We start from the raw sequence: 15,572 nt of genomic DNA on the forward strand, positions 1-15,572 counted from the left end.
GGATCACATCACACGTTTCCAAGTTCAGGATTTTCTAAAGACCAAGATGAGAGAACATCAGAGGAAGTTTCCTCAAAGCTAGTGTTTTAGATAGAGGTTCTCTGAGTTATGTGCTTTGCCCAATGTCCACCGGACTGTTTTTTGTGTGTCTCTGATAAAAGACAGCTTTCATTCAGTGCAAAGGAACACAGAAGGAGGAGGGAAATGGCAATGGGAGTGTAGGAACAGGGAGTGTCCAGGCTGGGCGAGTGTCAGGGACTGGCCTCCAGCCTCCCTAATATCTGAAGTCTAGGCTGGTTCTCTGTAGGGAGAAAAACGAGGACCTCAAGACTCGGGTGACCTTTGCTATATTCTTTGGGAATGCTTCAGAAACTCTGCGCCCCCAGGCTCTGAGGATCACGTCCTGATATGGGGAACTTAGAGAAAAGAGCTGTGGCTGGGTCTGGGGGAGTGGGCGTTTGCCCCATGGTGGACCCTTAAAGTGACCCAGGATGCCCCCTGCTCCAGCAGCTGCCTTCTTCACGCTCACGTTTGGAATTGCTCAGGCTCCTTGTACTGTTGCTCTCGCTGCTCCAAATTTACCCTCTCTGATTTCTTAATCCTTAGGTTGGCTCCATATCTGGCCCTTGCTCTTTCCAGAGTTCCTTGAATCTGAAGCTCTCATTTTTCTAAGTGGGGCTGATCCGAGGGTCTCATTAAACGATCCAATGGGTAGTAGTGGCGGGTGGTGTGTACAGAGGGCAGGGACTTAGTGCAAGCTGATGACCCTAGGGTTTCTTGGTGCTTGTCAGGGGCTGTGTTGGGGAGGGGAATATGGGAAATTATTGTTTAATGGCTGTAGAGGTTCAGTTTTACAAGATGAAAAGTGTTATGTGGATGGTTGCATAACAATGTGAATGTATTGGACAGCACTTAAAAATGCTTAAGATGGTAAATTTTATGTTACGTGTATTTTACCACAGTAAAACAGAAAACAAAAAACTCATCTAAGTAGATGGATTTACAGATCATTTGCCCTGAGTTTAGCTTCAGCCTTTGATTGTAGGTGATCTGTCTTTTCCTCACTGTGAGGCTAAATTTTTTTGTGTCAGTTTAGTTAGGCTGTGGTGCCCAGTTGTTTGGTCAAACACCATTCCAGGCACTGCTGCAAAGTTATGTTTTAGATGTGGTTAATATGCAGCTGGATGGCATCACCAATGCAATGAACGTGAACTTGGGTAAACGTTGGGAGATGGTGAGGGACAGGGAGGCCTGGCGTGCTGCAGTCCATGGGGCTGCAGAGTCGGACACGACTGGGTGACTAAACAACAACAACATTTATAATAACAGACTTTGAGAAAGCAGGCTATCGTCTATGGTATGGGTGGGCCTCACCTAACCGTTGAAAGCCTTAAGAGCAGCACTGTGTTTTCTCAAAGAAGAAGAAATTCTTCCTCTGCCTTTGGACCTGAGACCGTGCATCAACTCTTGCAGAAGTTGCCAGCCTGCCAGCTTGCCCTGCAGATTTCAGACTTGGCAGCTTCAACAATCGTGTGAGCTGATTCCTTAAAATTGCTCTGTCTCTGCCTGCCTCCCTGTGCACATACTTACACACTGAGTTAGACACACACACTTCCTATTGGCCTATTGGCTCTGGTTCTCTGGAAAACCTTGAATGACACACTCACCTGAGGATGGGGTGCTCAGGTATCCAGACAGGAAACAAGAGGGACCCTCCTGCCAGGTCTGCTGAGTGCTGCGTTCCCGCTCCTCCTCCGCTTCCTCTGGGACTTGGTTCCCTGGGATAAATGCCCTCTGCATCCAGCCTACTTGCCCTTCTCTGTTACCCCTGCCTTGGGCCTGAGAGCTGTTCCGCCTGGAACTGTTCCGCTCCCCGGCCCTCTAGGTGGAGTGTCTTTCCTATGAGGTCCCTGACACTTCCGGACCCTGGTCGCAGTGAGGCTTTCTGGAAGCCATCTCCTGACTTTGTGGGCACGTGTGGAATTAGCACGTGCAGATTTGGTTTGATCCTTTCCCCTCTTCCCCTCTGCATTTACCTGGAGCTTATTTACCGGCTGGCTCCTAAGTGGTTCTGCCTTTGGGTAAAGCCTTAATTCATCTCCTGTTTTCCTTGGTCAGCATCCATGCCTAGTTTCCTAAGGGCTTTACTCTTAGGCACCAACTTTTATTGCTGAAATCTATGAGCATTAATTCTGCTTCTTCCCACAGCCAGATAGAGACTCTCAGAGCCTCCAGTAGGTCCTGCTGGACTGCCTGTAAAAGGAGGGTGGATGGTTAATTCTCTCTTTCTTTCTCTCTCATTTACCTATTTCAATATTTATGGAGTTCATTATATATGTTATCTTATTTAACCTTTGCAAAACCCTTATTTAATACAGATGATCCCCATTTTATAGATTTGAAAACTGATATACAGCAAGGTTATGTGACTTGTCCCAGGCCGTGCATTTTGGAAATGGAATTTAACCCAAGACAATCTGAATCCAAGGCCTGTGCTCTTAGCCAGGGATACATGAAAACTTGCCGTTAGAAAAGAAGGGGTAGTGAGGAATAAAAGAATTAGAGGATTAAGCAAAGCCAGGAATAAGATAAATATTAAAATAGGGTGCAGAAAATCCCACCCATGTGCTGCCAGTGGACCACGGACTTAGCTCCCAGTTCCTAGCAGCCAACACTCACTGAGCAGTTGAGTGTCGCCCTGATCAAGCGCAGACCACCAGCAATGCCCGCTTCCCTAAAATCTCGTGAGCAGCTTATCATGAAGGATTCCCCTCAAACCAAAAGACCCAGCTCTCTGAGAATCCTAGGGCTGCAGTTGACAACACTATTTTGCACTTGTGAAAATGAGATCTAATTCCCACTAAGAAAAAGGATGAGTCTTTCTCTCTTAGAATAATGATGAGTGTTGATATTAGATTGTAAAATCTGAGAAAGGCTGCAACTTTAAGACTTAGTTTCATTCCCCTCTGTCTGTCTAGCAGAGCCAGGTTTAGTGTTCTCACTACAAGTGATGGATAGACAGTGACTGTATCGGGCAATTGTGGCTAGTAATGGACGCTGAAGAGTACGCTCACAGTGCCTGCCTGTTACGAGGCCAAGGATCAAGGTCTAGGAAAACTTTCAAGTATTAAATGGTTCTAGAGTGAATGGAAGGCAGTGTTGTGCAGTGGAAAGAGCAGAGTAGCTGTGTGACCTTAAACAGATCCTTTAACCTCTCTTCTCCTCAGACTATAAAAATGGAATCTGCCAATCACGTGAGACTGAGCGACCCTGAAAGAGAGGATGTTTCCGTGTCTGCAATAAGGAGGTGGCTCACAGCACCCCTATCATTTCATCGTTCATTCATTCAGAACTTTCTGATCGGGCACCTGCTGTAGGCCCATCTGGTACGCCCTGTGCTCTGTCCTGGGACGACAGCCGTGAGCGGGACAGGCAGATGCCGGCGGATTCCCTTCTCCACGATTTCCTCCTTCCCTGAGGACAGTAGTTCCTGCAGCAGATATTTAATAACAGCAGTGCCTCAATTTCAAGTTGCTGAGGGGAAACGTGGAGGGGAGGTGGAAAGATGATTGGAAAAAGTTTGGGGTACAAGACTCCATGCAGAGAAATGGCCTCCTCCATCCAGCCCATATGGGCCTGCGTCCCAGCCCAGCTGACCCCAGGGTTCCCAGGCAGCAGTGGTGGAGGCTGGTCTCGTCTAACTGCCCCACACTGCTGAGCCTCCAGGAGCTGGCCGGGGCCATGCCAGTGCTTCTGCTGAGGAAGGATTACAGCTTTGTCAGTACAGTGGAACAGAGTGCTTCCAGCGCTCAAGGTCTGCATTTAGAAGAGAAGCGGAGGATGGTTTAACGTTAGCCAAACAGCCTGCTGCACTCACAGCAAAACCCTGCGTGCAGTTGAAAGCGACGCACTAATTACACACAGGCCTGGGCGACGCGATCTCCCGTCTCTCCAACACACGGGCATCTCTCCACTCTCGCCAGGAATGAGTGTGTGCGTGTGTGTGTGTGCGTGTGTGTGCGTGTGTGTGTGTGTGTACACACAACACCCTAAACTCAGAGGCTGCAGAATAGGCACTGAAATACCTTCATAGGAATTGTCTCTCTGAATCTACGATAATCCCATAACTCTACCATGCCCTAGATTTATCAACATGCACTTGATATGATTTTATTTTTCAAAATCATTTTGAAATCATTTCAAAAATTTTTTTGAAATCAAAATTTCCTGGGCCCCATTTGTACAAGCGTGGTCTGTCCATATAAAACTGGGCTGTCCCCGAGATTAGGGGCTGTGTCTCCCCTATCTGGCTGGAGTCACCCTGAAGGCAGGGGCTGTCTCCACCATCAGATTGGAGACTCTCTGAGGGCGAGGGCTGTGTCTTATCCTTAAGGGTCCTCCCCTCTTGGTGCTGGGAGCGAGACTGTGGGCCCAGACACAGTTCTGATCTCGTGGCGGGGGAGAGCGGTGGTTTCCTGGCATGCTCAGTTGAGATGTCAAATTGATGAGTTATCCTCATCTGCTCCTTTTAGCAGCTGAGAGTGGAAGTGTCACCCACACACTCTGGAACACGAGAAAGCTAAATGGGGAAAGAGGTGGATGGAACATGGCACCCTCAGGCCAGACCTCAGCTCCCTACCTGTAGGCCTCTTTGCCTCTGGACTCCACATCAGCCTGAACTGCTTTAACCCCAGGCCTCTCTCCTGGGCTGCATCTAAAAGCACAGGCTGTCTCTCCCCTTTCCCTTGATTCACCCTTAATCCTGCAGCTGAGAATAAAACAACCCAGCCCACAAAATTCCTCCATGGCCCTGCTGAGTCACTCCTTTTTCGGGACCCTTATGATTCTCAGGCTGACAAGGGCAAAGGTTATGTCTTTCTCGTTTAGTGTTCCGTCCCTCAGCACTTACCACAATGCTGGGCTATGGTCGGGGCTTAAAATGTTTAATACAAATAAATGGATGCAATTTTCAGGAAGCACTGCGGGTGCATTTCCTCCTTTGAAGACCTCTTTCACCCCTAGGAAAGTACCTCAATCTCAGATCTGCACTGTCAGCCTCTTGTTGGAGAAAAGCAATGTTCTGGGTCTTGGGGCTAGGGGGCAGTGTTCACCTACGGGTGCAATCCAGAGTGTGTGAGTGTGCGCGTGTGTGTGCGCGCATGTGTGTGTGTTGACATTGATAACTGGACATTCATAAGCTCCAGCTCCAGAGTGTGTGCGTGCATGTGTGTGTGTGTGTGTGTGTTGACATTGATAACTGGACATTCATAAGCTCCAGCTCCAGAGACAATTCTAGGATTCCTCAAAACAACTTAGCTCATCTTCCCATGAGTACCCTCTTCTTAAATATGCCCATGAAACAATATTCTGCATATATGCTACCGAACAACCACGTTTCTTTGAAGATATAAGGTTTTTTTATCCAGTAAACTTTATTTATATATAACAACAGTACAAATTGTGTCCTTGGCTTGCAAAATAGGAGTGTTTCATATTTACAATAGGTACACAATAATATATTAGAATAACAAAAAACCCCATTTTATTGGAAAATCTTAAATACGTAATTTTCTTACAGCTTTTATTCCACAACACCTGCAAAAACAACAAAACCAGACAGCTATTATTCTATTTTCTTAAAAATATATATATATAATACAGACTCCAGTGTGTCAAGAAGAGTGGGTCTGGGAAGGAGCAGTTGAGGGGAGAGGCAGGCGGGCTCAGGTCCCTAGTCTCGTGGTCTAAAGAGCTTGTACCCCCTCCCTGACACACCTGGCAACGTCTGCTCTGCAGGGGGAACCACGTTCCAGCACGTTCTCCGGCCGTGATGCCGACACGGAGAGCACAGGAGGCCAGAGTCAGGGCTGTGACTGAAATCCGGGTGGGTCTCCCCTCTCCCCTGAGGCCACAGCGCCAAGGGCAGAGGGGAATGCAGTGAGCGTGTCCACGAAGACTCTCCAGTTTGCTGACGCGGTGGAGGCCTGGTCTCCCAGGACCTCCCTAAGAGCAGGGTGGAAGCTTACTTCTCATCCATGACATCGTGAGCTCCAGAGGCTACACCTTCACTCGTGGGGAAACCGGCAGAGAGGGGAGAGGTGGGGGAACAGAGGCAGGGTGATGGAAAGGATGCTGCCACCTTCTCAAAGCTTCTTCCTGAGACGAGGCACCAGGAGGCCCTGAGCCCACGGGGCCCGCTTCCACCGCCCCGGGTCCGCCAGACTCCTCTGCGTCTTGTCACCCACAGAGCTCCCACCCCTGAGTCTCAGTTCTTTCCTGTCCACGGCTAGGCCCCAGGAGCCTGAGTCAGGACAGCGTGGCAAGGAACAGTGGGACCCCTCTGGGGCAGCTGCCGGCTCAGTATTTGCCGCGGGTTAATAGATGAAGGCGGGAGGAGACGGGGACAACAGAGGATGAGATGGCTGGATGGCATCACCGACTCGATGGACATGAGTTTGAGCAAGCTCCGGGAGTTGGTGATGGACAGGGAGGCCTGGCACGCTGCGGTCCATGGGGTTGCAAAGAGTCGGACACGACTGAGTGACTGAACTGAACTGAATGGGGGCAGGTGTGGCAACTGGGATGCGCCTGGAGGCTGATCAGTCAGAGGCTTCTAGAAACACTACCCAGACAATCACAGTCCAGCCCACCCCATCCATCACTTCTGCTTCGTGCTCAGCAGGGCCAGGGGCCTTGACTATTATTTCTTGTCCTCATTTGGCAGAAATGGAGGAAGGTCAGGAGCTCAAGTGGCAGGCGGAGGGCCACCAGAAGAGAAGGCCGCAGCGGGGACAAGAAAGGCCCTTGTGGCTGGAGGACTGTCCCCGGAAGCAGGTAAGGCAGCTGGGTCAGTTGGCTTTCTTCCACCTTCCTGCTCCCCTTTCCTCCAAAACGCGTGCCCTCTGCAGGTCTGGGAGGAGGGCTAAGGTGGTGATAGGAACCAGCCAGTGGGAGAATGCCTGTGCACTCTAAGGAGGGCCTTCTCCGTCTCGCTCACTCCTCAGCACCTGGAGCAAGGCCTGGGGGAACAGCCTTAGCTCAGGAACTCTCCCTGAATGAATGCATGCAGGAAACAGCTCCATCCCGCGAGTGAGGCTCCCAGGGGCTCCTTGCTTTCAGTGACTGAACTTTCCAAGGATGGGGAGTGTTCCACCAGAAATGGATCAGAGATGGTTCTGAGCTGGGCTGGAGCGGGACGACGGGAGTGGGGGGCAGGCCCAGAAGCCCTGGATCCCCTGCAGAGGTTGGGAGGCAGCAGCAGGCCAGCCGGAGGGGCTCAGGCCAGCTCGCCCATCTCGGGCGTGGATACCCTCTGTCTTGCCAAGCGCATTTTCTGGGGTGCTTGCCCTTTTCTGGTGATCTGTCTCTTGTGCACTTCGGTGAAACAAATGGATCTGGATCAAACTTTCAGAGACAGCAGTCTCTCTTGGCTTCCTTCCAAGATGGATGGCTTTGTGTGGGGGCAGAGGCTGTGACTTGAACACTTATTCCTTATGTGACGTTAGGATATCTCCACGTTGGATGACGGTGAGGAGGGAGGCCCTCTCCTCCCATCCCGCAGGGCGTGGACTCTTGGTGACCCAAAGCCAAGCAAGGCTCTCCAACGTTTCACCCTCATGGCCTGACTTGAGTCCCGGGTAGTTTTCCTTGATCTTCCTTCCTTCTTTAGGGATGCCCCCTGCCACCTCCTTCGCCAGCCACCCTTCCCCAGTCCCCCCGAGGAATCCTGAGAAAGGCAGTAGAGCCTCTTGTGTGAGCTCTGGTGCCTCTTCTGTCCACTCTCTGAGTGGCCACCCCCCTACCATTCTCCTACTCCCCCCCAGACCATCAAGGACGCAGCCCCAGGGGTGGTGAGTGGTCACCAAAAGTAGCTGCTGGGAAACAGCGGGTGGATGCACAGAGGTCCGGCTGGCCGTGACGCAGCTGAGATGTCTAGCTTTTACTTCTTGGTGGAGCAAAGCCCGAGGTGCCGATCTAAGCAGCGGCGTGACCAGACCACCTTCACTCGGAGCTCAGAAGCAAAGTGGGGGGAGGAGCCGCACCTGTCTGTGGGCAGCACAGCGTCCCCCGCTCGTGCTCCCCTTGCCCGTACCTCCTCGCCTTTCATCTCTATACATCGCGGGCTCTGAGCTGATAAGCTTTGGGTGCTACGAAGGGCAAACACTTTGGCTTCGTGCAGAAGGCCAGTCATTAGGATTTCTTTCAGGCTATTCGCAGGGCCCAGAGAAACTTTTAGCAGAAGTGGATAATCAGAAGGAAGTGGTCTTGGCATGGCTGGTTGTGAATTATAATGAAAACAGTGCGTTTCCTGAGTATTTTGCTAAATGCTTTTCTCATCCCATTTGTCAGCCGCTTTCAGGCAAGCAACCGGAGCTGAGGCGAGCCGGTGATGTCTGCTGTGCGGTGAGCACAGCGATCCAAAGCCACACGCCAGCCATGGAAGCTAGCCCTCTGAGCTCCCCCTCCCCCGGCCCCTTCCTGGCAATCCAGTGTGGTCAGCAGAGTCTCTGGGAACTGGAAGGGTTTGGAGGTAAATCCAGGTCCAGGGGAGCCGGGCCCAGAGCTAATTACAGAGGAAGTGACCCTGGTCTGGTCTCTCCCCGGTTCCACCTCCAGCACTGCGGCCCCTCGCAGAGCAGGGCAGACGGGACCTCTCCAGCGGCCTCACTTCCCATCCCTCGCCTTCCTCTCGTCCTTCCCACCCTCTGCGGCTGCCTGCAGAGAACTTGGAGCTGGCTGTGTGGATCCTCACCAGGGTGGGAGTTCTGGAAGCTGGTGGCTGGCCAATCACCAGGGCCCTGCACCAGTGTTGGGGGGGGGTCCTTCCCCAGAATGCCCCCACCGCCTTCCACGGGGCCTCCGGATCAGTCGTGGAGCTTTGGTCTCTTTATCTGGAAACTACACTCAGGACGGCCTGGCATCCACGGATTTAGGTGTCAGCAGGAGAGACAGAAGCCCAGTGAGAAGCCAGCCACTTGAGAGGCAGAGAGACAGAGGCAGAAGACGCCACCTGGGGATGCTGCCGCCCCCTCTACTGCGCCAGTGCTCAGACCATCAGGAGCGTCCGCATACGAGCGAAGGGTCCTCTCCCCTCTCTAGGCACGAGGGAATAAAACAAAGAAAGCACAACAATAAATACTGCAGCTTCTTGAACCTACGCTCTTCAAGTATTGCTTGCTGTAAACAGTGTTTGATTTTTGTTTTCTTTTTAATTGTAAGAAACCACGGGCGGACTGGAGCAGAGTCTGAATACCCATGTCCCCCTGTCGGCTCCCGAACAGAACCTCCCGGAGGCCTGGCCCGCGCTCCTCCAGGGCCCTGCCTCCGGGGAGCCTGGTTTACAACGGGGATGGATGTAAGGCAGAGCTGCCCAGCGTCCTTCTGGAGACCAGGCGTCCCCTCTGGGAGAGGCCCAGCTCTCACGTCTGGTAGTCACTGTAGGGAAACCTGAAGGAAAAGTACCAAAATCAGCTCCTCACTTGTTCAGGTTTGGGTTTAAAGAAAACAACCAAACAGTAGCAAAAAGCATCGGTGCTCTTGAGACACACATGTCCGCTGGAGAAGAGAACGCACGGACCCGTGGATGTAAAGCTCAGCTTGCTATCAGCAGGGTGGAGCCCGATGGCTCTGCCGTTCGTGCAAAGTCCCACCTTGCCCACCGCTTCTGGTTTCATTGGCCTGTCTTCCTTCGGAGTGTTTGGTGCCAACTTGTGCTCGTTCTTCTCCTCACTTCTTAGACAAAGAAGATTTCAAGGGCAAGGAAACAATCATTTTCTCTCAGCATCTCTTTGTAGGCTTTCTTTTCCAGTTGTTGGGAACCAGGAGTTGTGCGAGGAAGGAGGGGCGGGGCAACAGAAGGAAGGGGGGCAGAAGGCAGAATTAAACGAAAGGTGGACGGGATGGACAGGGAGGCGTTTTGTTTTATTTCTGGTTTTCCTTTTTCTTAAAAAAAAATTAAATAAAGTTCTCATTATTTCCCCAATATACATCAAATGAGTTTTCATGCAAAGCAGCAGTCACAGAGGCAGAACCGTGCCCAGCTGCGCCTCTCAGCTTGAAGAGCCACCTTCTCCGGCCCCTGCGTCCGTCTCGTCGTGGACGGCTGCGACGCCCTGGTCTCTCCCTGCAGGGACCGGCTGGGACGAAACTTGGCTGGCGTGGGGAGAGGGGCCCTCCCCTCTCCCCGGGGTTAGGGTCTCAGGGGACAGCAAGCTCTGGGGCCTGACCCCCTTCACTTGTCCTTCCTTCTGAGATGCCCAGTGTGACAGCTCTCGCGGGTCCCTCTTCCCAGGAACGGGAGGCTCTGTCTCTCAGCTCTCAATGGACATGGCGCTGATGAGCTGTTCCACCTTGTACGCCAGCCGCTGGCGCCGCGCCTGCTCATCCTGCTCCAGCGCCCCGATGAGCTGAGGGACAAAAACAAAGGTGGGGCAGGCTCAGCATTCAGCATGCAAGATGGCTTTCCCCACAACCTCCATCCTTCCGTCTGTCTTTCCGTCCTGCTCAACGAACACAGCTCTGAATAACGCAGATGCTTACCTGCACAGGTGTATGATATACATATGTGTGTGTATGCATGTACTTATCTAAAGCTTTTAAGACATTCGGCATACAGGAAGGGCTGTGTAAGAGTTAGCTATGGCTCTGACTTCTGTTGCTATTACTGTGTTCAGGTATGATGCTGATGTACGACTTGTTGTCCTAAAGTTGTCCTCTTCAGGATCTAGCCATGTCTACTGTCTGTCTGAAACATTTCAGCTGACAGCTTCTGCCCAACTGCAAAGAATAGTCTGATTCGCTGTTTCGGAAGGGATGAAATTCATCATCTACTTTGAACTGGGCAACAATGACAATATTCAATAAAAGTGTTAAGTATTGCATTGGCTTCCCTGGTGGCTCAGAGGTTAAAGCGTCTGCCTGCAATGAGGGAGACCAGGGTTTGATCCCTGGGTTGGGAAGATCCCCTGGAGAAGGAAATGGCAACCCACTCCAGTATTCTTGCCTGGAGAATCCCATGATCGGAGGAGCCTGGTGGGCTACAGTCCACGGGATTGCAAAGAGTCGGAACGACTGAGCCACTTCACTCACTCACTCATGTGTTGCATTCACAACGAAGACCAGACAAAATAAGGTGCAGGAAAGCACAGGATTAATCAGGAGAGGACAGGCTGCCTTCCAAAGGAAGATCGGGTGACGCTGTGACTGTGAATGTTTTCAGAATCACCACCCGCTGCTGCTGTTTAAGGATGGAGCCCGGCTTTCCGGTTAACCTGCCTGGCCCTCTCGGTGCGGGCTTCTGTCTCACCTCTTCACTGTACTTGCTGACGTACGAGTAGATCTCATTGAGGGCGCTTAGCATGTTGAACTCCACAGCGTGCAGGCGGGACTGCTCGGCGAGGTAGGCATTCATATCCTGGTCACTGATGGCGGGGAGCTTGGTGATGTCTGCATAGTATCTGCCGTAGAGAGGACAGGCTCCTTGGTGGGGGACTCAGCAAAGACTCGCCTATCTGTACCCTGACCCAGGACCCCGGAGAGGATGGGTGTACCCCTGCTGCTTCCCTGTTTCTCTTCTAACGAAGCTTGCTCTGACCTCTGCTCGCAAGCTGAGTTTGAGGCCTGGATACTTGTTCTCCCTCAGGCCAGAGTCTGCAGTGCTGTGACCAGTGCCCTGCTAGCTGTATGTCCTTGGGTGAGTCACTTGGCATCTCTGCTTCACTGGCCTCCTCAGTAAAAAGGGGATGATAATAAGACCTCCTTCATAGCTCTGTTGGGTATTTTAGTGAGACAATACATACAACGTCTTCATCAAAGTGTTGAGTGCTTAGCATATGCTCAGTAAAGGGCGATCAGAATGCTAAATCTGACTCAGGGGGTGCAAAGCTCCCCTTTCTTCCCCCAGCAGGAACTCTGGGCAAGGGAGAAAAAGGTGAGCATGAGGTCTGGAGGGGATTACAAGCAGGGCTTTGAGTCCTTGGTCAGTGAAGCCCAGAGGTGGGAATGAAGCAGGCACTGGGGGCTGTGCCGGTCCTCGGGATACTACTGACCTCTCCACCCAGCTCTTGTAGCTGGGGATGTCCTTGGCGTAGAGCAGCTTGTTGGAAGGGGAGTCCTTGCCCAGCCGGTGCTCTGAGGTCGAGCAAGAGTCCATGAAGGTCTGGGCCACCACGGAGAGGCAGGCGTCCGTGATGCTGCCCTTGTGGATGTCAAATACAAACTGGGGGTTCTTGATCACGTTCACCCAGAAGCGCAGAGGCAGGCTGGAGGAGAAGGCAGAGGGGTTTCTGAGTGCTGCGTCCGGGCCATCCACTAACATTCCTCCCAACCCCACAAATGCAAAATTCTCTCTGAAGGGCAAGGGAATGGAATCACAGAAAACTGGCCCAGCCAGGGCTGCTAATTTAGCCCGAGCTTTGTCTGACGCTGGAAGAGAAGGAGACCCATTGTGTCCTAACCGGGCACTGACCTCGTGCTTCAGCTGCTCCAAGGTGGGCGTGGGTGGCTTTGCTCCCTCCTGGGGGTCTTTTCCAAATACCCCTGTGCCCCCGGGGGAGCCTAAGTCTAGAGGGCCTGCACTGCTTTCTCAGAGCCTCAGACAAAGCCCTCAGGCTCCCAGAGGCCCCTTCCCGGTGCCCGTGGCCATTGTCCGGAAGGACGGGGCGGCAGCCCCAGCCTCGGAGTGGGCACAAAGGCCCCACCTGGTTCCCCGCCCAGCCGGGCCGGCCAGCCGCTTCCCAGGGCTGGCCCTGCTGAGCTGGGCGGAGGAACGGGCTCCCCTGAGGGCAGCTCTTTCAGGGCGCTCCCCAGGGCGTTCTCAGCTCCGGGCAGGGGCAGAGGCAGAAGAGGAGGCCATTGTTGGCACGCTGGGAATGACTCGCTGGGGCTCCGCGTTTTTCCCACCCCGAGAGCAACTGATCAGTCGTTAGGAGAATTCTTTCTGCGACTCGGGGAATTTATAATCGGAGGAGAATGCGTTTTCTCTGTTCCTTTGGCCGTGAGGAGGATAAGCCCATTTATTCCCCTTCAAAACCAAACAGCTGCTGTTTCTGTGGCCTTTTCCAACTTGGCCCTGCTCTCCAGCCGCCCGCTGGCCCTTAACTCTTTGGGCTCCTCTGTGCTGCGAGCTGTCCCCGCCTGTCCTCTGGGCCGACCTCCCCTCTCTCCTTCCTGTCTCTTGAATCTCCTGGACCCCAGACCTTCCAAAATGTCTCCGCGCCCCATGCCAAGTGTTGGGAAGGATCAGCTTTGCCCAGATCCAAGGCCTTCCATTAGGATTTCCACCTATCTCTGCAGTGAAATGGGGAGGCTTCATTTAACCTGGAGGGGGTGGCCTGGGAGAAGAGGTGGCTTCTCTGGTCCACCCTCCCTTCCCCCAGCAGCTCTGGAAACTTCCAGTGTTCTCTCCTTGGAAACTTGCAGTGTTCTCTCCTTGGACATTAGGTATCTGAGGTCTGGCTGAGAGGACTGTCCCTGCCACAACTCCAGGGGAGGGCGTTTCTTTGACTTGGCCAGAAACAGAAGGGGCAGAGAGGAGGACAATCCAGAACTTTCTCTTGATTTCCTTGAAATCACGCTGGGCTGGGCTGGGGGTGGTGATGGCTGGGGGAGCTCCAAAGCCATGGAACAGCCACGGCCTGGTCCCTGGGAATGCGGATGGAAGGCCAGTCTCAGGGGCCTGCCCTGGGGGGCTCCACGCCCTGAGACCACCAGAACCTCTTTGCTTTGCTCTGCTGTGATCAAAAGCTGCGGCCTCTGGAGGGCTTGGCAGCCACAACACCCCGGAAAGGGAGGAATAGGTGGGGTCTGAGGCCGGGTTTTCCCCCAGTGTTTGGCTGGTTGCTAGGACTTTGGATTCCTAAATAACAGCCGGGGCCCATCTGTGCCGGCTCTGTTTTCCGAGGTGAGGGCTGAGTCCAGACAGCTGTGTGGGCGGCCTGCCCAACCCCAGGCCTGGCCTTCCTCTCTGCCCTCTCTCTGCTCCTTCCTGAGGGAAGGTCTGTGCTCTGGCTCTTGGCCAGGCCCGGCGGGACAGGAGGGCCTGTCTTCAGCGTGGTCTGAGATCCAGGTTCAAAACCCAGCAGAGAGACGTCTCGTGTGAAGGGCCCGGGGGAGCCGTCTCTCCCCTGCTGGGTCTTCCCAGGGAGGGCCCCTCTGGGGATGGAGTCAGGCCCCCGGGACCTCCTGCCTGTGGCTTCCTGAGAGCCACAGAGCCGGAGTGATCACTTGGCCTTAAGGGGTCGTGCGTGCAATGGCCTCCTCTCGTCGGTGGGCTCGAGTCCACGGCAGGTGCGAGCTCTCCCCCAGCACTGGCCAGCCTCCCCCGGGGTCTGAGTTTAATGCAGGGCTTTCCCCGGGCCAGGCCATGCCCGAGACTCTGCTGTGCTCAGGAGGCCCCGCGCTGCCTGGCCTGCTGCTCGGTCAGTCTGGGATGTGACTCTGTGTGTGGGTTCCCCCGGCTCCCTTTCCCGAGAACCACGAGTCAGAGAGAAGGAGGCGCGGCCTGGGGAAGGGTCTTGGCCTGAAAGGGCAGGAGCTCGAGTGTGCGTGTGTCCTGGCGCTGGGCCCTATGCCGGGTGGGCCCCGCCTGGCGCCTGGGGACCACATCGGCTCTGCGGAGCGTATGTTTGTCCTAGGAGCCTTGGATTACCCAGCCACGGCAGAGAACAGGTTCCCGTCCCCCATTTCCCTGGTCCCTGCTGGGCCCTACCCCCCGCCCCTGCCCCCCGGGTCCCGGCCTCGCCGGGCTGCAGCCCGTCCTGGGCCCTACCCCACGCCCCCACCCCCCGGGTCCTGGCCTCGCTGGGCTGCAGCCCACCCTGGGCCGCCCAAGGGGTTTACCAGTTGCTCTTCCAGGTGTGCCGCACGTCTGTGTCATGGATGTTGTGTCTGTCTGCCTGCTCGTCCAGGAAATCAAACATGTACTTAATGGCCAGGGGGAGCGCGCTGCCCCGGTGCACAGTGCTGAACAAGGTCTCAAACAAGTCGTCCACGAACTTCTGCAGGGTGCCCTGGGGGAGGGGCGGCGGGAGAGGGTGAGGTGGGGGGAGGGGGCCTGGCAGCAGACGCACAGGCCAGATGGTGCCTTGCTTGGACCGACCCTGCCTCGGAAGTCTGTCTGCGACTCCAGGCTGTGCAGACAGGGCGGTGGAGGTAGGGGGGACGAGGGTCCTTTTGGAGTGTTGGGGAGGTGGGAAGGACTGATGGGCTGCAGATTTCCAGGGAGAACCTCCTCCAACTGGGAGCCACGTGCACACTTATGCTTGTGTCCATGCCAGGTGGGTGTGGGCAGGGGAAGTTTGATTGAAGATAGCAAGTGCTCTGAGCTCAGGCTTCCCACAGGGAATGAGGGGCATGAGAGGGTATGAGAGGGCACCTGAAGAACCAGCCGGAGGGCTAGGACCCGCCCGGCAGTAGCAAGGGAGGACTGCAGAGGGTCTGGCAGGAAGGTGTGAAAGGGCTCACCAAGTTAGCAGCCTGGGATAAGTGGGGTCTGGAGTGAGCGCTAAGGGTACAGATCCAAGAACGCTCAGGCACAGCCCTGATCACGAGGCCTTGGAGGGTATCGGGGGGCA

At 54.2% G+C, this 15,572-nt stretch overlaps 1 protein-coding gene across 1 annotated transcript in view; it reads right to left on the bottom strand.

Annotated features, from left to right (window-relative positions):
- Positions 1-5,408: 5,408 nt before the first annotated feature.
- The window catches only part of PLXNA2 (plexin A2), a 231,634-nt gene continuing 221,470 nt past the window's right edge, over positions 5,409-15,572 (bottom strand). The window contains exons 29-32 of the mRNA XM_055419000.2: positions 14,839-15,008; positions 12,048-12,260; positions 11,306-11,456; positions 5,409-10,406 (exon numbers count right to left, since the gene is read on the bottom strand). Coding sequence (XP_055274975.2) covers positions 10,311-10,406; positions 11,306-11,456; positions 12,048-12,260; positions 14,839-15,008 — 630 coding nt within the window. The 3' untranslated portion in view covers positions 5,409-10,310. The remainder of the gene's footprint in view (positions 10,407-11,305; positions 11,457-12,047; positions 12,261-14,838; positions 15,009-15,572) is intronic.

Source organism: Moschus berezovskii, chromosome 17 (assembly GCF_049115385.1).
Source record: "Moschus berezovskii isolate FMDL1 chromosome 17, NW_MosBer_1.0, whole genome shotgun sequence".
Classification (NCBI taxonomy): domain Eukaryota; kingdom Metazoa; phylum Chordata; class Mammalia; order Artiodactyla; family Moschidae; genus Moschus; species Moschus berezovskii.